A 26,788-nucleotide genomic window follows, 5' to 3' on the forward strand; every position below is an offset into this window, starting at 1 on the left:
CAGGGTAAGCAGTGAAGGCTCCCATGGTAAACAATGAAGGCTCCAATGGTAAACAGTGAAGGCTCCCAGGCTAAGCAATGAAGGCCCCCCGGATTAAAGAGTGAAAGCTAGAATAATAAACAATGAAAGTTCGCATAGTAAACAATGGGTAAACAATGAGGGCTCACAGAGTAAACATTGAACGCTCCCAGAGTAAACAAAGAATTGGATAACTATTTGAATTGTATTGGAAAAGGATTTTGAACAATTATAATGAAAGTAGTCATGATACTACAATGATAAATGTATTTTTGTTTAACTATTGGCTTTGTTAATGTTAATTACAAATGTTTTAAACGGCAACATTTATTTCAAAGTTTATGGCAGGAATTTTGTTTGCCTCTAAGCCCATATAAAGTGATATATGGAGACCGTTCAAGTTTCGAAGATATGAATAATTGTACGATTCTATTTTTTTAAAACATATTTCGTCAAAGATTGAGCATCTTTTCTAGTAACAAGATGTTTATTCACTTTATTCATTTATTCCAACATTATAGTAAGAAAATTTCATACTGATTTGTTATTTTCATAATATGGAATATGAGTAGTTTTGAGTGTTAAAATATATTTTGGATCATATTTTGTTATAAATTATAATATTGCTAAATTAAATCATAATTATTCAAGTCTTGCAATCATTAACAATATTATAGTAGGTATATATGTCATATTTCTTTATATTGACGAATTTTAAGAAGTTTTGAGTACTTTTATGTGTGAATTTTTGGTAACTTTTCGTTATGAGGGATATTATTATTGGTTTTCCTTATTTCAAACATGAGACGAAGGAGTCTGCCCACAGCCCCGCTCCTGTGCCAGGTTAGTTCACTACGGGCTCACCATAGCCCGTGCTACTTGGAACTTTTGTTCTGAGTAGCTGAATCTAAACCAACAACAAGGAGGCTGCCTATTGGTGGTCTTCCTCATGTCATGAATGAGTAAAATACACGACACGATACAAAAACAATAGTTAATATTTATCAATAATGCCACAATAAAATATGATGAAATAAAACTATAACCTTTTAAAGATGTCTTGATTTCAAAATATAAAAAAATAACAGCAAAAGGAACTAAACGTAAAACATATAATTATATTAACCAGAGGAGTAATTCTACTTCCTGCTAAATAGCGCCAGTTATATCTTCGACTTTTCCCCTTACGATCTGTTGCTGGTGATTCGATTCATCCTTGAGATCATAGCAATGGCTGGAGGGCGTCTCTGGGCCCCTGAAGACCTGCCACAACCACTTGTGCAGTCGCCCACAGGTAGGGTTCACTACCCCTTCGGCCAGACTGCTGGGGCTGAGCGGACCTGAGAACACGTGAGTGCAATGTTTACTTTTCCCTTACACATACTATATGGCAGCGTCCATTCATCCTTTCCTTGTTGTAAATAAACAATTTTCTCATTCATATAAAAAAGCCGAATCGGTGAAAAAAATAGAGGGGGGGGGGCTCCGAGGGGATTATTATAATGAATATTAATTTTATTTAAATATCTGCTTATCTCTCACAAACACACACACACACACACACACACACACACACACACACACACACACACACACACACACACAAACTTGTGTAAGGAAACCTGTGTAAGGAATCTTTCAGAACCTTCCATACCACATATGAAAGACCAATCCTGGAGTATGCAGCCCCAGCATGGAGCCCGTACCTAGTCAAGCACAAGATGAAGCTGCAAAATGTTCAGAGGTTTGCCACTAGGCTAGTCCCTGAACTAAGAGGCATGAGTTATGAGGACAGATTACGTGAACTGCACCTCACGTCGCTGGTAGGCAGAAAAGCAAAGGGAGACATGATCACCACATACAAAATTCTCAGGGGAATTGACAGGGTAGACAAGGATGGAATATTTAACATGGATGGTACACGCAAAAGGGGACACAGGTGGAAGTTGAGTACCCAAATGAGCCACAGAGACATTCGAAAGAACGTTTTCAGTGTCAGAGTAGTTAGTAAATGGAATGCACTAGGAAGTGATGTGGTGGAGGCTGACTCCATACACAGTTTCAAATGTAGATATGACAGAGCCCAGTAGGCTCAGGAATCTGTACATCAGTTGATTGACGGTTGAAAGGCGGGATCAAAGAGCCAAAGCTCAACCCCCGCAAGAACAACTAGGTGAGTACAACTAGGTGAGTACACACACGACGCTATTTGGTGGCTGAGTAGACAGCGCTCTAGACTCGTGTACCTCGGGACCGGGGTTCTATCCCTGCAGCCGGCGGAAAAACAAATGGGCAGAGTTTCCTTCACCGTGATGCTCCCTGTTACCTAGCGGTAAATAGGTACCTGGGAGTTAGACAGCTGCTATGGGCTGCTTCCTGGGTGTGTGTGCGTGGGGAAAAAAATAGTAGTAAAGGTTGATTGACAGTTAAGAGGTAGGCCGAAAGAGCAGAGCTCAACCTCCGCAAGCCTAACTAGGTGAATACACACACACACACACACATACACACACACACACACACACACACACACACACACACACACACACACACACACACACACACACACACACAGACACACACACACACACACACACACACACACACACACACACACTCACACACACACACACGCACACACACACGCACACACACACGCACACACACACACACACACACACACACACACACACACACACACACACACACACACACACACACACACACACACACACACACACACACACACACACACACACACACACACACACACACACACACACACACCCACACACACACACACACACACACACACACACACACACACACACACACACACACACACACACACTCACACACACACACACACACACACACACACACACACACACACACACACACACACACACACACACACACACACACACACACACACACACACACACACACACACACACCCACTCACACCCACACACACACACACACACACACACACACACACACACACACACACACACACACACACACACACACACACACACACACACACACTCACACAGGTGTACATCTTCCTTACCTGTACAGAGAGAGAAGAAGCTACTGAGGATAAACGTCATAAGAACCCCAATAACTCCAGTGTAGCAATACGAGATGTCGTAGATGGTCTTCACTGAAGATCTTAAAGAGAGAGCAAAACACAGCTGTCACTCCTGCAACTGTGGAAGCTTACCTTCTTCTGTCGCATATAAAAAACTGTAAATGAGTAGCCTTATATCTATAGTAAATATCCTTCGGGACAAGTTTATTTTTTAACCACAAATATTACTGCGAGGGCCCCTAGCCTCTGTTGGCCCGCTGGGTGTTACTCATTTCTGCTTGATTTTGGCGGTGGATGAATTTTTATGACTCATATGTTGGATTCAGTAAGATTATGTCCAATGTGTTTTAACAATTTCTGTGGTTTAATCTCCATTTAAATCTTATTGGGTTTGTAACTTTGCATTGTGTTAGATAATGTTCCAGTGGTCTGTCGGGTATTTCTTCATAATACTAACATTTCATCTTCTTTTTTGGAACCTGTAAGCCTTTTCCCCATGCGTGTGGGGATTAAGCCTGATGCAGTGTAAGTGCACTTATGTTTTTCAGTTGAACTCTTTCATCAAATATGTGGTTCATATTTGGTTGAATTCTTGTACCAACCTGCAGGATTCTGTTATTTGCAGCTGCTGCATAATAATGACTACATCTGCATTGATTTATAACTAATTATTGTCTTAAGCTGTGTTAGACTGCGGCATGTAAATGTCTACTTTTCCTCTCTGTGTCTTAAAAGTTTTCCATCTTCTTCTACAATGTCATTCCCTGGTATTCCTACATGACTTGACTCCCATTTGATAAGTGATTGCCTGCCTTGGCGTGTAAATGTCTGCATTTATGCTATAATATTTGTGGTCAGATGGATGTTGTCACACAAGTGTTCTAATTGCAAGGCTTAATGCTGTTCTGAAATTTATATGTATGAACAAGTGTTGTCGGTGTTGAACAAGAGTATGTACCAAAGCCTCTTGAACGGCTTGCATCTCTGTTGGTAAAGTTGAGCACCCGTTTGAGTCTCCAACTACCAATAGAATTTCTTGCGTTAACTCCAGCTCCAGATTCTTGTCTAAGCTATAAGTAGCTATGTTGTCTTAAGTTTTTGTCTTAAAAAGCTTATAAGCTGTAAGTAATGTAACCTAGAGGATTCAACTGAATCCTATAGGGGTCCCAAGGCATAGAACTGATACCATATCAAGGCGTCACACACAACCCTCGTTCACTTTGGGGTAGTATTGCAGTCCACGCCCCAACTCACAATTCAGATGAACTAAAAGAATCACATTAACGTGATTTATCAATGAGAAAATCAATTGATCAATGACCCTAAGAAGATGTACTGGAATCCCAGGTTACATCACTTATAGCGTATCGTGGTCCAGTGGTTTAAGACGAGTGCTTCGGAGTATCCAAGGAGGAGATTCGAACCCTCCTCATGGATCTAACTGATATCCTCATAATAATAATAATAATTAGTAAAAATAAAAATATCATGTTTAATCTAACAACATAATTGTCATAATAATAATAATGAGAGTATTAACAATACAATTAATTACACACGTTATGTTTATTATTATTATTATTATTATTAGTAGTAGTAGTAGTATTAATAGTTTCAGGTAGTACGATTTCATTTCATTAAAATAAAGAATATCAAGGAAAGATGTATTTTACTACGGGTAAATGACAGTGTCATTGTCAGCTTGGCACAATCAAGTGTAACCTAATGTGAGATACATCCAGACTCTCCATCACGGGAGGGTCCCAGACCAGTCTTAGTGTATGATGCATCGTTCACAAAAATGCTACATAAGGTTATATTATCAGTCACTGAGGCTCCTTTCCTCCGAGGGACAGTCTCGTGTGATACCTCTTGTTTCCTGGTATATTCTCGAGGGAGTCTTAGAGAAGCTAAAGTGTGTGGAATTTTCGTTTTGTGAACTTTATATATTACACAGAAGTTAGCAACACGTCGCTCCTGTGTTTGAGAGTCTACATATTTTTAACACTTTTTTTGTTTTTTAGTCCATACATTTTGGGAACTCGTATCACGTAGCTAGTTTTTTGACACGCTGTACTCCCCTTCATATAGCCTAGGGCAGCTGCACAAATGCAAATGTACCTATATGTGTTAATAACAAAAATCGTAATTGAAACAGCCTGGCGACCAACACATAGTCATTTAGTAAGTAAAATATTATGTAAATTAATGGTTAACAATGCCAAATATGTTTAATAATATTTTAGTACTATAGTTTCAAGCGAAGAAAAGACTCACTTCTGCTGCAGATAATTATCCAGTAAATTTAATTTTTATCTTGTAATAATCGTATATACCGAATTTAGTTGCTGCATAATAACTGATTTTTTTTATAAATGTAAAGATACTAATTTCTTTCTAACAAATCGTTCATAGAAGTTTCACACAGATATCGTTTTCTACCAACGAGGTTAGGTTTAGTTAAGGTTAGTCGGTGTAGGTTAGGTTAGGTTAACTTGGATAAAGTTGGGTTAAGTTCGATTTCTTTAGGTTGGGTGAGGTTAGGTTTGGGTACATGAGGCTAGGTGTGTGGCACTAACCCGTCATCCGGAGTGGACGTGTACATTGTGTCAGCAAACAAAGAAGTGCTGTTGAAGGTGATGAATGTGTTGTTGACAAAGGACCACCCATTCTCTTGACAACCTTGTGTGGACAGTGGCAATGAAACCTTCGGGGATCCGCCGTATATGAAGCTCCCTACCACACTCCAGGTGCAGAACATGATTGACGCAATACATCCCATTGCAGCTCCCTGCAGTATTCATATGAAAATTAAGTACATTCATTAAAAAATAGCACATTAGTGGCAGCATTACATAAAAACATTAGTCTACATTTTACTTAAGAAGAATATTTTATTATTTAAGGTACTCTACTTTTCAATACACTTTGCTTTTTTAAGGAACTCTACACTACACTTTACTTTTTTAAGGTACTCTACAATGCACTTTGCTTTTTTAAGGTACTTTGCATTTACCTTGGTGTGAAAATCATACTTTACCTTAGCGTTTACCCAAGGTGTACAGATTCCTGCAAGGAAAACTCCAGCCAGCGGCCCGTAGAGAGCTCCAGTGATGGTATTGATAAGTTGGAATAAGCTGCCAAGCTGCCCAGCCAGAAGTCCCGCGCCGATACCCAATACTCCGGCAACTAAAGCTGATGCAAAATTGTTATAATTCAAACTTAAATAGTAATAATTTACAACATTACTGATAGATATAACTAGACACAAATATTATCCAAATAATACTTCTCAGGGTTTGCTTCAAAACATATTGAACCATTGACAAAATATCTTTTAGCGAAATCTCTTGAAAGGTTACAAATTGTGAGCGAACAGGCTTAGTGGTGATCAGGTCAGTATCGAAACATTGACCAAGTGCTCGACAATCAAGTCGGCAACCCTCCTGTTTATGAATGAAACCGCCCATTCTCAGGCATTGCTTGCCCAAGTACAGTTAGGCCTAATAGAGGAATTATTTAAGAGTTGTAGTACGTTGGTGAAGCATTTGGAGAGGAGCAATTTGAACACAGCAAGTGAACGAGGTTTAAGAGAAAGTTTAGATTCAATCATTTGTGACTACTCCCGTGATTCATATATATATATATATATATATATATATATATATATATATATATATATATATATATATATATATATATATGCAAACAAGCCTGAATGGTCCCCAGGACTATATGCGACTGAAAACTCACACCCCAGAAGTGACTCGAACCCATACTGCCAGGAGCAACGCAACTGGTATGTACAGGGACGCCTTAATCCGCTTGACCATCACTATGAGAAACATTCCAGAAAATACTGCCTGCTTAATCTGAACATGATGATTAGGGTAAAAATGAACATACGAGCGCACATTGGTAGGTTTCCGATACACATTGAATTTGAAACTCCTACCGATTCTATGAATCATGATGTCTAAAAGAGGCAGAACACCATTCTCTTCGTTTTCAATTATGACTTTAATTGACGGAACCAGCGAGTTAAGCTGATTGAGAAAATCGGTTTGGTCATGGTTAACCGGCCAAAGGCACAAAATATCGTCAACATACCTAAACATTGCCAAATGTTTGTTTAGAAAATGAATCATTGAAACTGAAATATTTATCTTTAATACTCAATTTTATGAGTCAAACAATGGTGTTAGTAGGTAAAGTTAAATTATATTTAAGGAGTTGGTTTCGTAACAACTCCCTCAGGTCATCAACAAGAACTCTAGTAAACAGAGCCGTCACATCAAAACTCACAGGCTTAAAATCAAAATTTAATTTCAAACCAGACAACTTGTTAACCAAGTCCAAGTTGTTGGTTATGTGTGAGTCGGAAATGGAACCTACTACTCGGGACAAGACTTGGACAAACCATTTGGAAAGTCTATCTGCCACAGATCCAACAGAACTAATAATAGGTCTTGCAGGATTATTGGGTTTGTGTGTTTTAATTAGACCATATAGATATGGTAGGAAAGGGGAACGACCTAAAAATATATGAATCAAGTCCTTATCGTTCTTGAGCAATGTTTTTAGAGTTTTGTTAAAATGTGCAATAACTTTTTCAATAGGGTTACTCTTAACAGGTAAGTAAGTGCCTGTCATCCAATAACAGATTAATTTTTTGGACGTAGTCATCATTATTCATGATGACAACAGCATTAGACTCATCAGCCTTTGTGATGTGTAGGGAGTTATCTTTTGTTTTTAAATATAGTGAGATTTCAGACGATGACATTAATATTTGCAAAGGTATGGTGTACGGGTCTTTACTTAGGGGTACAGTTCCTAATTGTCCAGATAGGTTTATTCAAGCGCTCAAAACCATCACAAAAGATAACTCCCTACACATCATAAACGCTGATAAGTCCAATGCTGTTGTTATCATGAATAAGGATGACTACGTTCAGAAAATGAACCTGTTATTGGACGTACATACATACTGTACTACATACATAGTACGTACAGAGAAGTTTCATTACGTTGGTGGACGTTTTCTCACTCTTACTCTTGAAACAACTTAAGTCCTTCAAAAAGTCCTCCCAGACCATACAAGCCATTGAGTTGCCGTAACTTGAGAAGGAACTGTTTGGAAAATAATATATTTAAACAAAAATTACATGATTTTATGTACTTGTTGAAAGTATTGACCATAATAGACATTCACTACCACATCCACCTGATCCTTGCCATACTTATATGTATGTAGACACATGAATATATACGTTTACGCTTGCATTCACCCTTCAGTCCCGTTGAAGCGAACGACGAAGACTGACCTGAGGACGGCCCCGTAGACAGCCGCCACGAAGATCCCGGGGACTCCTGGAAGATAACTCAACTTGTCCATCACGAGGAAGGGCAAGATCTGGTCTTGTTTGCTGATTCTTCCTGAGGTGAACGGGTCGCAGTCCTTGTAAATGGCGTAGGCCACCAGACCACAGAAGAAGAACAGCAACCACAGCAGGTAAAGCCCCCCAACGAAGACGACACACAGTCTAGGGAGACAATGGGAGCATTAACCTTACAGGAGTTACATATTCCTCGTTGCTGTCGGTGTTGAGCTCAAATGAGAAAGAATCAGATCTTTTACATTACTTTTTCAGGGTTATTTTGAAATAAACCATTATAGCAAGTTGACCAGACCACACACTAGAAGGTGAAGGGACGACGACGTTTCGGTCCATCCTGGACCATTCTCAAGTCAGTTGTCTTGAGAATCATTCAGAATCGACTTGAGAATGGTCCAGGACGGACCGAAACGTCGTCGTCCCTTCACCTTCTAGTGTGTGGTCTGGTAAACATTCTTCAACCACGTTATTGTGACTCATCGCCTGCATTACAGCAATATTAATTATTTTACATAATATTTCAGTTACTTAAAAACAATGCTTTAGACCCTTGCGCTTGTTAACCCGTATATAACGGTAGTGTGTTTTTACAAGTGAAATGCTTAGAGTACAGAAATACTTGTGATATTTTGATTTTTAAATCAACTTTACCAGATACTGCCACAGTTACAGGAGACTTACGTCTTTGCTGTCCGGAGTGTGTTTACGCAAGCGAACCTCTGGTACGATGTTTGCTGGAAGCCGGTGAAGAAAATCATGATGAAACAGCCTAGAGACATCGTCGACCACACCGTGTGTCTGACGAAGGGGCTCGTGTCGAAGCTGTCGAGTACAGGAGAGTCGTGTATGTCTCCTTATGCTATGTACACTGCAGATGTGTATCGTATGCTATGTACAGTGGAGATATGTATCATACTCTACATTGTGAGTAATGTAACATAGTTTGAGTACTGAATAACATTACAAAGTTTAAGAAATGAGTAATGTAACAAGTTTGTGTAATGAGTAAAGTAATAAAGTTTGAGTGTTAAGTACTATAGAAAAGGTTGAATAATGAGTAATGGAACAAAATTTGAATAATAAAGTCTGAGTAATGAATGTAAAAAAGTTTGAGTAATGAGTAATGTAGCAAAGTTTGAGTAATGAATAATGAACAAAGTATGAACAATGTGTAAATCAAAATAATTTGAGTAATGAGTAAAGAAACAAAATTTGAATATTAAACAATTAAACAAATTTGCTGAAATTGGTAACGTAACGAAATTTCTGTGAATTTTAACGCAATTTGAGAGACTTAACATTTATGATAAAATATACATGACCTCCTTCAAGACCTACTTGGTCTTGAAGGAGGCCGACCTCGGGTGAAAGAAGGCTGTGACGAGCCTTGTCTGGAACCCGTAGGTGCGGGACCGGGACGTCCACCTCCCGAGGGTCGTGCGGCCCCCAGGCTCTGCTTCAGGTGGCAGGGGTCGTTCATACCCTTGATGGGGTGGTTCTTCTCCGGCCCCGACCACTGCGGTCTCCGGGGTTGGAGGTCCCTGTTCCCTTCTTCACCACCTTCGAGGTCAACCCCCGAACTCACAGTTCCTGCGACGGCGCTGGAACCAATCGTATTGGCGTATGCCTTTCCATTGGAGACTTTCAGCGGCGTGGAGAGGGGGGGGACCTGCTGCCTGGGTAACAGCTTCTTCCCCGAATCAACCTACCCTGGCTTTGCGCCCTGGTGAGGCCACTCCAGACCGACAACCAGAGCGCAACTCCAGTCTCCTGAGACTGATGGATGCCTACTACGATACATGGACATTCCAGGCGCCTGACAGCTGAGTGAACAGCGCTTCGGATTCGTAGCCCTGAGGTTCCGGGTTCGATCCCCGGTGTAGGCGGAAACAAATGGGCCAAATGTTTCTTTCACCCTGATGCCCCTGTTACCTAGCAGTAAATAGGTACCTGGGTGTTAGCTGCTACGGGCTGCTTCCTGGGGGTGTGTAACAAAAAGGAGGCCTAGTCGAGGACCGGGCCGCTAACGCCCCGAAATCATCTCAAGATAACCATTAATCCAGAAGATTAATAGAGACGCATTAACCTTTTTGCCACAAAATGCAGCGTCATTGCATTGCCTAAGGAAAGGTGAAGGCAGAGGGTAGGTTAGATTTAGTCATACTAAATACGATTAGATAGGGTAAGGAATACTGTATTTGGTTAAGTAATGTTGGGAGTTCTCTATTTGGTTAAGCAAGGTTACCTACCTACCTACCTTGAGGTGCTTCCGGGGCTTAGTGTCCCCGCGGCCCGGTCGTCGACCAGGCCTCCTGGTTGCTGGACTGATCAACCAGGCTGTTAGACGCGGCTGCTCGCAGCCTGACGTATGAGTCACAGCCTGGTTGATCAGGTATCCTTTGGAGGTGCTTATCCAGTTCTCTCTTGAACACTGTGAGGGGTTTGCCAGTTATGCCCCTTATGTGTAGTGGAAGCGTGTTGAACAGTCTCGGGCCTCTGATGTTGATAGAGTTCTCTCTCAGAGTACCTGTTGCACCTCTGCTTTTCAACGGGGGTATTCTGCACATCCTGCCATGTCTTCTGGTCTCATGTGGTGTTATTTCTGTGTGCAGGTTTGGGACCAGCCCCTCAATTATTTTCCACGTGTAAATTATTATGTATCTCTCCCGCCTGCGCTCAAGGGAGTACAGATTTAGGCTCTTTAGTCGGTCCCAGTAATTTAGATGTTTTACTGAGTGGATTCTAGCAGTAAAGGATCTCTGCACGCTCTCTAGGTCAATTTCTCCAGCTTTGAAAGGGGCTGTCATTGTGCAGCAGTACTCCACTCTAGAGAGCACAAGCGTTTTGAAAAGTATCATCATCGGTATAGCATCTCTAGTGTGAAAAGTTCTTGTTATCCAACCTGTCATTTTTCTTGCAGTTGTGACGGCTACTTTATTGTGTTCTTTAAAGGTAAGGTCTTCCGACATGAGTACACCCAGATCCTTTACATTGCCTTTTCGTTCTATGTTATGATTTGCCTGAGTTTTGTACGTGGTTTCTGTTTTTATATTTTCAATTTTTCCGTAGCGCATGAGCTGGAACTTATCCTCGTTAAACACCATATTATTTTCTGTAGCCCATAGAAAGACCTGATCTACATCTGATTGGAGGTTTGCCGTGTCCTCTATGTTGCCAACTCTCATGAAAATCCTAGTGTCATCTGCAAAGGATGATACAGTGCTATAGGTTGTGTTCTGGTCTATGTCCGATATGAGGATGAGAAAAAGTACTGGAGCAAGCACAGTACCCTGGGGGACTGAGCTCTTCACGGTTGATGGGCTGGATTTTATTTTGTTGACTATTACACATTGGGTTCTGTTAGTCAGGAAATTGTAGATCCATCTGCCTATTTTCCCGGTAATTCCTTTTGAACGCATTTTATGTGCAATAACACCATGGTCACATTTATCAAAAGCTTTTGCGAAATCTGTGTAAATTACATCAGCGTTTTGTTTGTCTTCCATAGCATCTAATGCCATATCATAGTGGTCCAGCAACTGTGACAGGCAAGAGCGCCCTGTTCTGAAACCATGTTGTCCGGGGTTATGGAGATGCTGTGATTCCATGTATTTTGTGATCTTACTTCTTAGCACTCTCTCAAAATTTTTTATGATGTGCGATGTTAGTGCTATCGGTCTGTAATTTTTTGCCTCTGCCTTATTTCCTCCTTTATGGAGTGGTGCTATCTCTGCTGTTTTTAGTATGTCAGGGATAACGCCAGTATCTAGGCTTTGTCTCCACAGAATGTGAAGGGCCTGCGATAGTGGTTTTAGTGTAAGGTTGATAGTGGTTTAGTGTAAGGTTGATAATGGTTTAGTGTAAGGTTGGGTTATACTTTAATTTGTTAAGTAGGGATTGGTTATGCGATACTTGTTTAGGTTACGATAGTTTTGATTAGGTTAGGTTAGGTTAGGTTAGGCACTAAACCGAGAACATTCTTGGGATGTTATCTCGACTGGCTATAATTAGGATAATTTACAGTGTTTTCTCCGAAATTATCAGTGTTTAATGCCTGTAACATTTTCCATCGTGATATATGTTAATTAAAGATAGCTTCATGTTTTAAATGGGTTTTACGTTATTATTATTTTTTTATGCTGTTAAATTTGTCTTTTTAAATCGTGATACGCAATTTCCTCTTCAAGTGTGTTCAGTCATGATCTATGTATGAATAACTTGGAGCTCAGGCCTAATACACACACACACACACACACACACACACACACACACACACACACACACACACACACACACACACACACACAAACACACACACACACACACACACACACACACACACACACACACACACACACACACACACACACACACACACACACACACACACACACACACACACACACACACACACACACACACACACACACACACACACACACACACACACACACACACACACACACACACACACACACACACACACACACACACACACACACACACACACACACACACACACACACACACACACACACTCACACACACACACACACACACACACACACACACACACACACACACACACACTCACACACACACACACACACACACACACACACACACACACACACACACACACACACACACACACACACACACACACACACACACACACACACACACACACACACACAAACACACACACACACACACACACAGGTGGAAGCTGAGTACCCAAATGAGCCACAGAGACGTTAGAAAGAACTTTTTCAGTGTCAGAGTAGTTAGCAAATGGAATGCATTAGGAAGTGATGTGGTGGAGGCTGACTCCATTCACAGTTTCAAATGTAGATATGATAGAGCCCAATAGGCTCAGGAATCTGTACACCAGTTGATTGACGGTTGAGAGGCGGGACCAAAGAGCCAGAGCTCAACCCCCGCAAGCACAATTAGGTGAGTACACACACACACACACACACACACACACACACACACACACACACACACACACACACACACACACACACACACACACACACACACACACACACACACACACACACACACCATGGTTTAATAGACAGTGTCAGGAAGCAAAAATGGCCAGCAGGCGGGAGTGGAGGAAGTACAGAAGACAAAGAACAGAGGACAACAGGATCAGATACAACAGAGCTAGGAACGATTACATTAACATAAGACGAACATCGGAAAGGGACTATGAGAACGATATTGCAATCAAAGTGAAAAAACAACCTAAGTTACTACACAGTCATATAAGAAGAAAAATGTCGGTGAACGACCAAGTGACAAGACTAAGGAAGACAGAGGGGGCATATACTGAAAGTGACAAGGAAATCTGCGAGGCACTGAATGCCAGTTTCCATAGAGTGTTCACTACCGAGCCTGAGCAGCTCCCATTGTTGGAAGGGGTTACCCTAGATGAAAGACTATCAGATATAGAGGTGACAGCAGAGGAGGTAATGAAACAGTTGACAACTCTAGATGCAACTAAAGCAGTTGGACCAGACAAAGTATCACCGTGTATACTAAAAGAAGCAGCACAGGCCCTCAGCGTGCCTCTGGCAATGATCTTTAATGAGTCACTTATGTCAGGAGAATTGCCCAGTTGCTGGAAGATGGCAAATGTCGTGCCGATCTTCAAGAAAGGTGATAGGGAGGAGGCACTTAACTATAGACCTGTATCACTGACAAGCATCCCCTGTAAAATACTGGAAAGAATAATTAGGCTACGACTGGTTGCACACCTGGAGAACATTAGGTTTGTGAACAAACATCAACATGGGTTCTGGACAGGGAAATCGTGCCTAACAAACCTTCTGGAATTCTATGATAAAATAACGAGGATAAGACAGGACAGAGATGGTTGGGCAGACTGCATACTTCTGGACTGCCAAAAAGCCTTTGATACAGTACCGCACATGAGACTGCTGTTCAAGCTCGAGAGGCAGGCGGGGGTGGGGGGAAAGGTCCTAGCATGGATAAGGAACTACCTAACAGGAAGGAGCCAAAGAGTTACGGTAAGGGGCGAGAAGTCGGACTGGCGAACAGTAACAAGTGGAGTACCACAAGGATCGGTGCTGGGACCAATTCTATTTCTTGTATATGTTAACGACATGTTTACAGGCGTAGAGTCCTACATGTCGATGTTTGCGGATGACGCAAAGTTGATGAGAAGAGTTGTGACAGATGAGGATTGCAGGATCCTCCAAGAGGACCTGAACAGGTTGCAGAGATGGTCAGAGAAATGGCTACTGGAATTCAACACGAGCAAATGTAAAGTTATGGAAATGGGACTAGGAGATAGGAGACCTAAGGGACAGTACACAATGAAAGGGAACAGCCTACCTGTAACAACGCGTGAAAGAGACCTGGGGGTGGACGTAACACCTAATCTATCTCCTGGGGCACATATAAATAGGATAACGACAGCAGCGTACTCTACACTGGCAAAAGTTAGAACATCATTCAGAAACCTAAGTAAGGAGGCATTTAGGGCGCTTTACACTGCCTACGTAAGGCCAGTCTTAGAGTATGCCGCCTCATCATGGAGTCCCCATCTGAAGAAGCATATAATGAAACTGGAAAAGGTTCAGAGGTTTGCAACGAGAGTCGTCCCAGAGCTACGAGGGATGGGGTATGAGGAGCGCCTGAGGGAACTGTGCCTTACGACACTAGAAAGAAGAAGGGAGAGGGGGGACATGATAGGAACGTATAAGATACTCAGAGGGATTGACAGAGTGGACATAGACGAAATGTTCACACGGAATAGTAACAGAACAAGGGGACATGGATGGAAGCTTGAAACTCAGATGAGTCACAGAGATGTTAGGAAGTTTTCTTTTAGCGTGAGAGTAGTGGGAAAATGGAATGCACTTCAGGAACAGGTTGTGGAAGCAAATACTATTCATAATTTTAAAACCAGGTATGATAGGGAAATGGGTCAGGAGTCATTGCTGTAAACAACCGATGCTCGAAAGGCGGGATCCAAGAGTCAATGCTCGGTCCTGCAGACACAACTAGGTGAGTACAACTAGGTGAGTACACACACACACACAGGGGAATTGACAGAGTGGACATAGACGAAATGTTCACACGGAATAGTAACAGAACGAGGGGACATGGGTGGAAGCTGGAAACTCAGATGAGTCACAGTGATGTTAGGAAGTTTTCTTTTAGCGTGAGAGTAGTGGGAAAATGTAATGCACTTAAGGAGCAGGTTGAGAAAGCAAATACTATTCATAATTTTAAAACTAGGTATGGTAGGGAAATAGGACCATAGTCATTGCTGTAAACAACCGATGCTCGAAAGGTGGGATCCAAGAGTCAATGCTCAATCCTGCAGACACAATTAGATGAGTATACACACACACACACATAAGTGAGCCGGCGGGTGAGCGGACAGCACGCTGGACACGTGATCCTGTGGTCCCTGGTTCGATTCCGGGCGCCGGCGAGAAACGATAGGCAGAGTTTCTTTCACCCTGATGCCCCATGTTACCTAGCAGTAAATAGGTACATGAGAGTTGGTCACCTGTCACGGGCTGCTTCCTGGGGTGTGTGTGTGGTGTGGAAAAAAATAGTAGTAGTAGTAAAAACAGTTGATTGACAGTTGAGATGCGGGCCGAGAGACCAGAGCTCAACCCCCGGAAGCATAACTGAGTACACACACACACACACACACACACACTTTGGTGACCAAAGAGCCAGAGCTCAACCCCCGCAAGCACAATTAGGTGAGTACACACACACACACACACACACACACACACACACACACACACACACACACACACACAAAGGGGCCTCGTAGTCTGGTGGATAGCGCGCAGGACTCGTAATTCTGTGGCGCGGGTTCGATTCCCGCACGAGGCAGAAACAAATGGGCAAAGTTTCTTTCACCCTGAATTCCCCTGTTACCTAGCAGTAAATAGGTACCTGGGAGTTAGTCAGCTGTCACGGGCTGATTCCTGGGGTGTGTGTGGTGTGGGGAAAAAAAAAAAAAAAAAAAAAAGTAGTTAGTAAACAGTTGATTGACAGTTGAGAGGCGGGCCGAAAGAGCAAAGCTCAACCCCCGCAAAAACACAACTAGTTAACACACACATACACACACACACACACACACACACACACACACACACACACACACACACACACACACACACTCTGAACGACTCCGACATAAGAGAAATCGGTTTTGAGGACCCAGTAGGAATGAGCGACCACAGTGTACTGGTGTTTGAGTACTTGATTGAAGAAGGGTTATTGAACTCGAGGAGGGATACCGAAACCAAAAGGTTAGCATACCGAAAGGGAAACTATGAGGGGATAAGAAAATTCCTAACAGATATAGCATGGGAAACAGAGCTCAGGGGAAAGACGGCCCAAGATATGATGGATTACATCACGCAGAAGTGCAAGGACGCAGCAAACAAGTTTGTCCCAGTCCAAAAGGAAAACAGAGAAATGAAGATGAGAAACCCATGGTTTAATCAGAGATGTAGGCTTGCTAAGCAGCAAAGTAAAAGGGCATGGAGAAACTATAGGAATAACAGGACACTGGAGAGCAGAGAAAGATACCAGAATGCCAGGAATGAATATGTCAGGATGAGAAGAGAGGCAGAAAGACAATACGAAAATGACATCGCAAGCAAGGCAAAGACTCACCCTAAATTGTTGCATAGCCACATTAGGAGAAAGACAACAGTAAAGGAACAGGTTATGAGATTAAGGATAGGGGCGGAAGGATTCACTACAAATGACAAGGAAGTGTGTGAGGAATTGAATAAGAAATTCCAGGAGGTCTTCACCTTAGAGCATGGAGAAATTCCAGAGGTAAGTGAGGGAATAGCTAACCAGGAACCACTGGAAGAGTTTGAGATTACCAGTGGGGAAGTAAGGAAGTGTTTACTAGAGTTGGACGTGACGAAGGCTATAGGCCCAGATGGACTCTCCCCTTGGGTTCTAAAGGAAGGAGCAAGAGAACTGAGCCTACCACTCTCCATAGTGTATAACAAATCACTGACAACAGGGGAACTGCCAGATATTTGGAAAGCAGCTAACGTAGTCCCGATATACAAGAAAGGGGATAGACAGGAGGCAGAACTACAGGCCAGTGTCCCTAACCTGCATACCATGCAAGCTGATGGAGAAGATTGTGCGAAAAAAACTAGTGGAGCATCTGGAGCGAAGGAACTTTGTAACACAGCACCAACATGGGTTCATGGATGGCAGGTCCTGCCTCACAGGGTTACTTGAATTCTACGACCAGGCAACAAAAATATGGCAAGAAAGAGAAGGGTGGGCAGACTGCATATTTTTGGATTGTCAGAAAGCCTTTGATACAGTGCCACACAAGAGGCTAGTGCGAAAGTTGGAGATGCAGGCTGGAGTGAGAGGGAAGGTACTCCGGTGGATAGAGGAGTACCTAAGCAACAGGAGACAACGAGTCAGTGTGAGGAGTGAGGTCTCAGATTGGCGAGACGTCACAAGTGGAGTCCCGCAGGGGTCAGTCCTTGGACCTATACTGTTTCTGGTATATGTAAATGATCTCCCAGAGGGTATAGATTCGTTCCTCTCAATGTTTGCCGACGATGCAAAAATTATGAGGAGGATTGAAACAGAGGATGATAGTAGGAGGCTACAAGATGACCTGGATAGACTGAGTGAATGGTCCAACAAATGGCTGTTGAAGTTCAACCCGAGTAAATGCAAAGTAATGAAACTAGGCAGTGGAAACAGGAGGCCAGGCACAGGATACAGAATAGGAGATGAAGTACTTAATGAAACAGACAGAGAGAAAGATCTAGGAGTTGATATCACACCAAACCTGTCTCCTGAAGCCCACATAAAGAGAATAACGTCTGCGGCATATGCGAGGCTGGCTAACATCAGAACGGCGTTCAGGAACCTGTGTAAGGAATCATTCAGAATCTTGTACACCACATATGTAAGACCAATCCTGGAGTATGCGGCCCCAGCATGGAGCCCGTACCTTGTCAAGCACAAGACGAAGCTGGAAAAAGTCCAAAGGTATGCTACTAGACTAGTCCCAGAACTAAGAGGCATGAGTTGTGAGGAAAGGCTGCGGGAAATGCACCTTACGACACTGGAAGACAGAAGAGTAAGGGGGGACATGATCACAACCTACAAAATCCTCAGGGGAATCGACCGGGTAAACAAGGATGAACTATTCAACACTGGTGGGACGCGAACAAGGGGACACAGGTGGAAGCTGAGTACCCAAATGAGCCACAGAGACGTTAGAAGAAACTTTTTCAGTGTCAGAGTAGTTAACGGATGGAATGCATTAGGCAGTGATGTGGTGGAGGCTGACTCCATACACAGTTTTAAATGTAGATATGATAGAGCCCAGTAGGCTCAGGAATCTGTACACCAGTTGATTGACGGTTGAGAGGCGGGACCAAAGAGCCAGAGCTCAACCCCCGCAAGCACAATTAGATGAGTACAATTAGGTGAGTACACACACACACACACACACACACACACACACACACACACACACACACACACACACACTACTATTACACGCAAAAATGTGTTCTTATGCGCCCGGAATAAACGTGCTGATTTGTCCTGTAAGAAGATGAGTCTAATTTACCCTCTCGTCACGGAGAGAAACAATGAAGGTGTTACTAAGGCGACAGTCGTAAGACCTCACTGACGCAGACCTGTACCTCCTGGCGCCTCCTGATGGATGTCTCCTCCTCCGCCAGCAGCAGCAAGAAGGTAATAACAGAATGATGAGATTGCAGAGGGCCTTCTCACCCATGCAAGGTAGTTAATGCTGCTCCCCTGACACAAGTGACATGACACGAGGTGTTACAAGTGACATGACACGATGTGTTACAAGCTACCTGACATGATGTGTTACAAGCGACCTGACACGATGTGTTACAAGCTACCTGACACGATGTGTTACAAGCAACCTGACACGATGTGTTACAAGCGACCTGACACGATGTGTTACAAGCGACCTGACACGATGTGTTATAAGGGACATGACACGTGGTGTTGCAAGCGACATGACACGAGGTGTTACAAGCGACATGAAACTAGGTGTTACCCTACTAGCAGGGGGCAATCACAGAATCTAGAGAGACAGTAAAGGGCAACAAATACTTTAGTAAAGTAAACCCGATTAACTGCAAAATTATTCTTGCATGATGCTAAATTTACTCATCTCAATAATTCACATAAGAACAGCTCCCGTGGTGTTGAGAGTTAATGTTCCGCTACACCCGGCCCACAGTTCCCAGACACTCGGGACAACTGAAGGACAATTGACCAGTTCAAGTACGATTAGTGAGACAATAAAATACATCTCAAAGGGATAGAGTAGCTTAGGCTATTTCCACCCTCCAACAACAACAACTGACCAGGATATCAGAAGTTTCGGCAACCCCTGGGGGATATCCGTGGAGGATATCCCCAAGGGGAGCATTATCACAACATTGTCTAGTGATTGACGCCACGTGAGGCGGTCTGCCAGACACATAAACACAAGCACTTAGAATCCTTGTTAATAATAATGTTTGCATCGCCTTGATAAAGGTTGTAGGTTTTATCCCGAAATTCGGTTTTATAAGACACTTACACATGTACTGTCGTAAGTTTCTCAATAATTATAACTATATTAACAAAATAACAATAGATTGATATTGTTTATGAAGTAAAATATATTCTTGTGTTACATTGCTTACCAGAGGCATAATTAGTTTCTCGGTGTACATAGACTGATCCGAGTTTACTGTTCAGAACTAAAATATACTTGGTGGTTGGTGTACAAGCTACCTGTATTGACTTGGTAACGTCCTGTAGTGGACTGATCAAAAGCACTTTTTGGTCAGGTGATCAAAACTGATCACCTCCTTCCCCTGTTTAATTTTGGCAATTGTTTGGTCACACGTACAATAGAGGAACAGAATAAAAATAATGAAAAATCAATTTAACCTAACTAATCTAGGTTCAACCCACTGTATCATTGTGTTTAAATAGACTGAATTAGGCATGGGATATTTTCGTTTTAGATTTGGGTTATCAAAGGCATCCATTACTAGTGGAAACCATTATTTTTTACAATCTTATGCATCAAAACATTTTTATCTTAAGGCAGCAGGTAATCACTTAATCCGTAGTCCTTACACTGGGGGGGAGTGTTGACTGAAACCCGTCAGTGTAGTGCAAGTCCTCTTCGTTTGTAGGGTAAAAACCAATGTGTTGTGTGTATGATACATGTTAGAGACCCGTCTCTACGATACTTGCGACTCAAAAGCGACATGACACATTTCAGTGATTTGATGCATTTTGGGATTGCATTTTCCCTTTCACTTAAATTAAAAAAAAATACGAAAGCTATTTTGAATTCCATTCGGTAATTAGATATGTTGACACAGTTTTCAATTTCCATTCATACCAATAAAGGTTATATATATATTTTTATTAAGACAGTTCATTAACATAAATGCTACTGTCGTACATATAAAAATTGCCTCTGATTTTTGTTTAGGTAAAAACAACAACATTTAAACGTAGAACAATGTTTACTCTCTATCATAATATTATTTTCTTGAGACCCATTTGACTTTTTCACTAGTGTCTCTCTGTCTCACCCCAATGGGCACAAGATCCAAAAGTAACGTTAATTCAGCATTGATTCAACGTTGAATTCTTGGATACTTGAGCCAACTGGGACTTGGCGACGGTGCTAACTTAAGACGTTTTGAAAATTAAATGGTCCGAGTTGCAGTCGATTTCGCACCAAAATAGACTATTTTATTTACAGAATTTTAGGAATTATTATAAGGCCTCTATTTCAGTCTCCCTATTTGTCACATTTGCACAGAATTTCTTAATGAATACTTAAATATCATCATAAGAAATTTCCCAACGCATTTGTATAGTGTTTCCAAATATTGTATCAATAACGCAACTCACGTGGATGAAATGACAGAGACGACCTTTATTTCAATCACGTTATTGTGACTATTTAAATAATGAACATATTCAAAACTAGATGTAATATTTTATTATTAATTATACTCAAACTTACTATAAATAAAAAAATCGATTTTATTTATATATATAATATTTCTATAATTCCTCGAATGTTATATGCAAATATTAGTTATATGCAGGAGATCGAGGATAATTATAAATTAGATTTTAATACTCACTTGAGGAACTCGACCCGAGAGCCTTGAAGCGCTGAGTCCCAGACGACGCCGACCCCACCAAGGTCAAGAGTACAGATGACCACCACCACCAACACTCCCAGGAACATGAGGGAGGTCTGCAACACGTCCGTGTACACCACAGCCTTCACTCCTCCCTGGTGAATAATGAGGCATTATGAGTCTTGTGTCACTCACTCCCAGGAAGATGAGGAAAGTTTGTACCGCAGCCTCCACTCCTCCCTGGTGAATAATGAGGCATTATGAGTCTTGTGTGACTCACTCCCATGATCATGAGGAAATTTTGTACCACAGCCTCCACTCCTTCATGGGGAATAATGAGGCCCCATGAGTCCTACATGACTCTCAGGAACATAGCACGTTGTAGTGTATAGTAGTATATAAGTGTATACTTATCTGTATACACTACAGCATTTACTCCACCCTGGAAAAACACGAGGTACAAATTTAGAACTAAACACTCTATCGACGTCAGTTGTTATCCAAAGGTGTGGTAGGTCAATAACCAATATGTTTCCATAAACACTACTTGATGACACATAATACTGAAACTCTTAAGTCCAGATCAAAGTGACGGTATTCCTTGCAGATGACCATTCCTCTTGCGTCATTTAACTTGGCTCATTCCACTGTAGGCATGCATTCAGACTGTTAGGATATCTGTGAGTGTGTGTATGAGGCAATATCTGTGAGAGTCTGTCATCTCCATGCCAGATCATGCCTTTAGGTCGGGTTTGTTTTTGCCACGTGCAATCTCCACACAAAATACTTCCTATACTGAACGTCAGGTTGCGTACGCTTGCATTCCTTGAGTACAAATGGAGATATTTCTAGGATAAAGATAAATATCCTTGTCTCTTTCCATACACAATTCCTCGCTACTTCCCAAGTCTTATAATTCTTTAACAAAATGGTTAATAGCTTCTGAAAAAAACTTTTATTAACGTATTTTACTACGCCATGGTTAGCTTCATTTAGGTCACGCTCGTTAGTTAAAATTTAACAGCGCCTCGTTAAAATGTCATTAACATTTTTAGTATGGTAGTATTCTTTCTTTTATTTTAGCCTCAAGTGGACAGAGAGACTTTCTCAAAGACCTGCGTTACTTGCAATATTCTTTCTACGAACTGCAATCTCTAACCGAAGGCGTTAGTTAAATAAATTTATATACACAATGAGAAAATTATTTTGAGGCAAAGGATAACTTGAACCAGCGTTCTGGTGATTCCCAGACACCTGCCTTAACCCACTCGACCACCATAGGACAAAAGGTGACCAACCCGGCACTCTACTGAATTTCCTGAGAGGTTCTGGAGTCCCTGAACTAGAGCCCACCCTAGATTTTACAGCCAACCTACCCACACTCGGGCCTGCAGGTAATGAGTGTTCTCCCTCCTGTGCTTCACTATTAGATCCACATAGAAATTTCAATGGCGTGACATATCATTGAGGAAAACATTTTGAGGCACTGGAGGGACTTGACCCGTAGTTCTGGTGATTCATAGACCCACTCCGCCATGATTGGCCAAAAGTTGACCAGCCTGGAACCTTAGTGAACCAAGAAGTTCCCTCTAGAACCCCCCAGTAAATTCTGGTTGGGCACCAGTTTGGGGCCTCTTGAACCTCCAAATGGTTACCAGATTTAATGAGTGATTATGTTACAAGGAGGTTATTACCTAATGCTTACACCTCTTCCCAGGACACATGACTTGACACTATAATAGTTACAGCCGGCATTCTCGCTCACTTCTGAAGAGGGTCCCGGTTTAGGACCGAAATATTCAGTTGACCTTTCCTTGTGTTTTCAAAATAGTGGATTATTATTTTAATTTTGAGTGAACTATTGCATTTCATTCTTACACACTCACACACACACAAACACACACACCCACACACACACACACACACACACACACACACACACACACACACACACACACACACACACACACACACACACACACACACACACACACACACACACACACACACACACACACACACACACACACACACACACACACACACACACACACACACACACACACACACACACGCACACGCACGCACAGGAGGACTCGTAATTTTGTGGCGTGGGTTCGATTCCTGCACCAAGGCAGAAACAAATGGACAAAGTTTCTTTCATCCTAAATGCCTCTGTTACCTAGCAGTAAATAGGTACCTTGGAGTTAGGCAGCTGTCACGGGCTGCTTCCTGGGGTGTGGTGTGTGTGTGGTGTGGAGAAAAAAAAAGTAGTAAACAGTTGATTGACAGTTGAGAGGCGAGCCGAAAGAGCAAAGCTCAACCCCTGCAAGCACAACTAGGTGAATACACACACACACACACACACACACACACACACACACACACACACACACACACACACACACACACACACACACACACACGGGTCTGGTAGCTGAGTGGACAGCGTGCAGGACTCGTAATTCTGTGGTCCGGGTTCGATTCCCGGACCAGGCAGAAACGAATAGGCAAAGTTTCTTTCACCCTGAATGCCTCTGTTACCTGGCAGTAAATAGTTACCTAGGAGTTAGGCAGCTGTTACGGAGCTGCTTCTTGTGTGTGGGGGGGAGGGGGGAATTAGTTAGTAGTTAGTAACAGTTGATTGACAGTTGAGAGGTGGGCCGAAAGAGCAAAGCTCAACCCCCGCAAGCACAACTAGGTGAATATACACGCACACACACACACACACACACACACACACACACACACACACACACACACACACACACACACACACACACACACACACACACACACACACACACACACACACACACAGGTGCCTCGTAGCCTGGTGGATAGCGCGCAGGACTCGTAATTCTGTGGCGCGGGTTCGATTCCCGCACCAGGCAGAAACAAATGGGCAAAGTTTCTTTCACCCTAAGTGCCCCTGTTACCTAGCAGTAAATAGGTACCTGGGAGTTAGTCAGCTGTCACGGGCTGCTTCCTGGGGTGTGTGTGTATGTGTGGTGTGGGAAAAAAAAAAAGTAGTTAGTAAACAGTTGATTGACAGTTGAGAGGCGGGCCGAAAGAGCAAAGCTCAACCCCCGCAAAAACACAACTAGTAAACACACACACACACACACACACACAAGGAAGTGACTTCTTCTCAGGAAGTAGCTAGATGCACTAGCCAGCTGATAGAGCAACAAATCACAGTAGTAATAGTAGTCATTAAGGAGCAAACAGGGACCAGTCCAGCAGAGAGGAGAGACAAGGACAAAAATGAAGTTAATGGGGTAAATATGGAGAGGGCTGACTAGAATATTGAAAAGAGTTTCAGGCTCGGACAGTACGACAAGGACAGAGACTGATTGATAAAGGTGGTATTCACGAGCGAGAAAACAAAAGAGGAATTGTTAGCAAGGAAGAGTAGAGTGGGGAGTGGGGAACCCTCCGCATGCAGTTCAACAGAAACATTGAGAGAAGCACCACCCCCATCCTCCACCCAATAGATGTTCTACCTGTCACAGCCCGTAGTGCCCAAGGTGTCACCTTGGGCACCCTTCCCCCCCCCTCCCTCCCTCTCCAGGATCTCTCTTCTCCCCCACCCCCCAAGTCCTCCTTAATCCCCCATGCCCTCCCTTCTCCCCCATCCCCAAGCCCTCCATTCTCTTCCACCCTCTCTAAACCCTCCAGTATCCCCCCACCCCCTTGAGCTCTTCCTTCTCCCCCACTCCCTTAAGCCCCCCCCCCCCCTTCTTCCTCATCCCCCTCAGCCCTCGCTCTCCCCAACCTCCCCTCAAAGCCATCCTTCCTCTTCTGCGCCCTTAAGCCCACACATTCCCCCAATCCCCCCAAGCCCTCCCTCCTCCCATACCCCCCCCCCCCCCAGCCTCCCCCTCTCCCCTCCCCAAGCCTCCCACACGTCCTCACTCCCCCAAGCCCTCTTTTCTCCTCTACCCCCACACACACCCCAGATCCTCCCAGACCCCAGCACGCCCCAGATCTCCCAGGTCCCCCTTCATAGGGCCTCCCATCCCGGTCCCTCCCTGTTTCCTTACTTCAGGGGAAGCAATAGAAACTGAGAAAGGACAGAAGACAGTTTCACGGTGATGTACTCGAACATGGATGAGATTACAAACGGGGCAAGTGAACTAAGGGAAAGAGCACAAGAAGTGAACCAAGATGTAATCGGACTCTCAGGAATCATAACGAATGTGGTGTTTCCCCAGGACTGCACTGTAATAAGGAAATAGAGGGAAGGAAGGGGAGGAGGTGGAGTGGTCCTACTAATGAGAAAGGAATGGAGTTTCAAGGGAGATAGCTCTCCCGGGCTGCGAGGGATTCAGAGACTACATAACAGGCACCATGACAATGGGAGGACCAAGAATAGTAGTAGCAGTGATATACAACCCTCCACCAAATGACAGAAGACCCAGGCAAGAATATGACAACAACAACAACATGGTAGTTAACACTATAACTGAGAGGACAGCCTCTGCTGCCTGTAGAAGTAGATCCCATCTGCTCATCATGGGAGACTTCAATCACAGAAAGATAGACTGGGATAGAACAAGGAACCGCATGGAGGTGAGGATACATGGAGAGAAAAACTATTGGAGGTTGCGACAAAAAATTTTTTAAGCCAGCATGTCAGCGAACCCACAAGGATGAGAGGAAACGATGAACCAACTTTGGTTCGGTTTTGGCTTTATCCCTATATAATTTTCATACATTTTCTCAGCTTCTCTTCTCACACTAACATACTCGTCCCTGGTTCTCCGGTATCTCTTTCTGCTTTCTGGTGTTCTGTTATTGCAGAAGTTCCTCCATGCCCTGTTGTTCAGATTCTTTGATTTCATACATGCCCTATTAAACCACAGATTTTTCTTTTGCTTCTCGGTTTTTTTTCCCTTTGGGCCGGGATAAACCTGTTTACTGCCTCCTGACACTTTTGGGTGACATAGTCCATCATGTCTTGTACTGACCTAGTTGTGAGTTTTGTGTCCCATGGTATAACCCTTAGGAATTTTTTCATCTCATAATTTCCCTTTTGGTATGCCAGCCCTTTGATT

At 42.9% G+C, this 26,788-nt stretch overlaps 1 protein-coding gene across 1 annotated transcript in view; it reads right to left on the reverse strand.

The window, feature by feature from the left end:
* Positions 1-1,065: 1,065 nt before the first annotated feature.
* The window catches only part of LOC123748142 (sodium-coupled monocarboxylate transporter 1), a 41,990-nt gene continuing 16,267 nt past the window's right edge, over positions 1,066-26,788 (reverse strand). Inside the window, exons 5-12 of the mRNA XM_045730370.2 lie at positions 21,729-21,883; positions 9,193-9,333; positions 8,440-8,658; positions 8,127-8,245; positions 6,153-6,307; positions 5,692-5,903; positions 3,092-3,192; positions 1,066-1,358 (exon numbers count right to left, since the gene is read on the reverse strand). Coding sequence (XP_045586326.2) covers positions 1,168-1,358; positions 3,092-3,192; positions 5,692-5,903; positions 6,153-6,307; positions 8,127-8,245; positions 8,440-8,658; positions 9,193-9,333; positions 21,729-21,883 — 1,293 coding nt within the window. The 3' untranslated portion in view covers positions 1,066-1,167. The remainder of the gene's footprint in view (positions 1,359-3,091; positions 3,193-5,691; positions 5,904-6,152; positions 6,308-8,126; positions 8,246-8,439; positions 8,659-9,192; positions 9,334-21,728; positions 21,884-26,788) is intronic.

The sequence above is a fragment of the Procambarus clarkii genome, chromosome 1 (genome assembly GCF_040958095.1).
Source record: "Procambarus clarkii isolate CNS0578487 chromosome 1, FALCON_Pclarkii_2.0, whole genome shotgun sequence".
In the NCBI taxonomy this organism is placed as follows: Eukaryota; Metazoa; Arthropoda; class Malacostraca; order Decapoda; family Cambaridae; genus Procambarus; species Procambarus clarkii.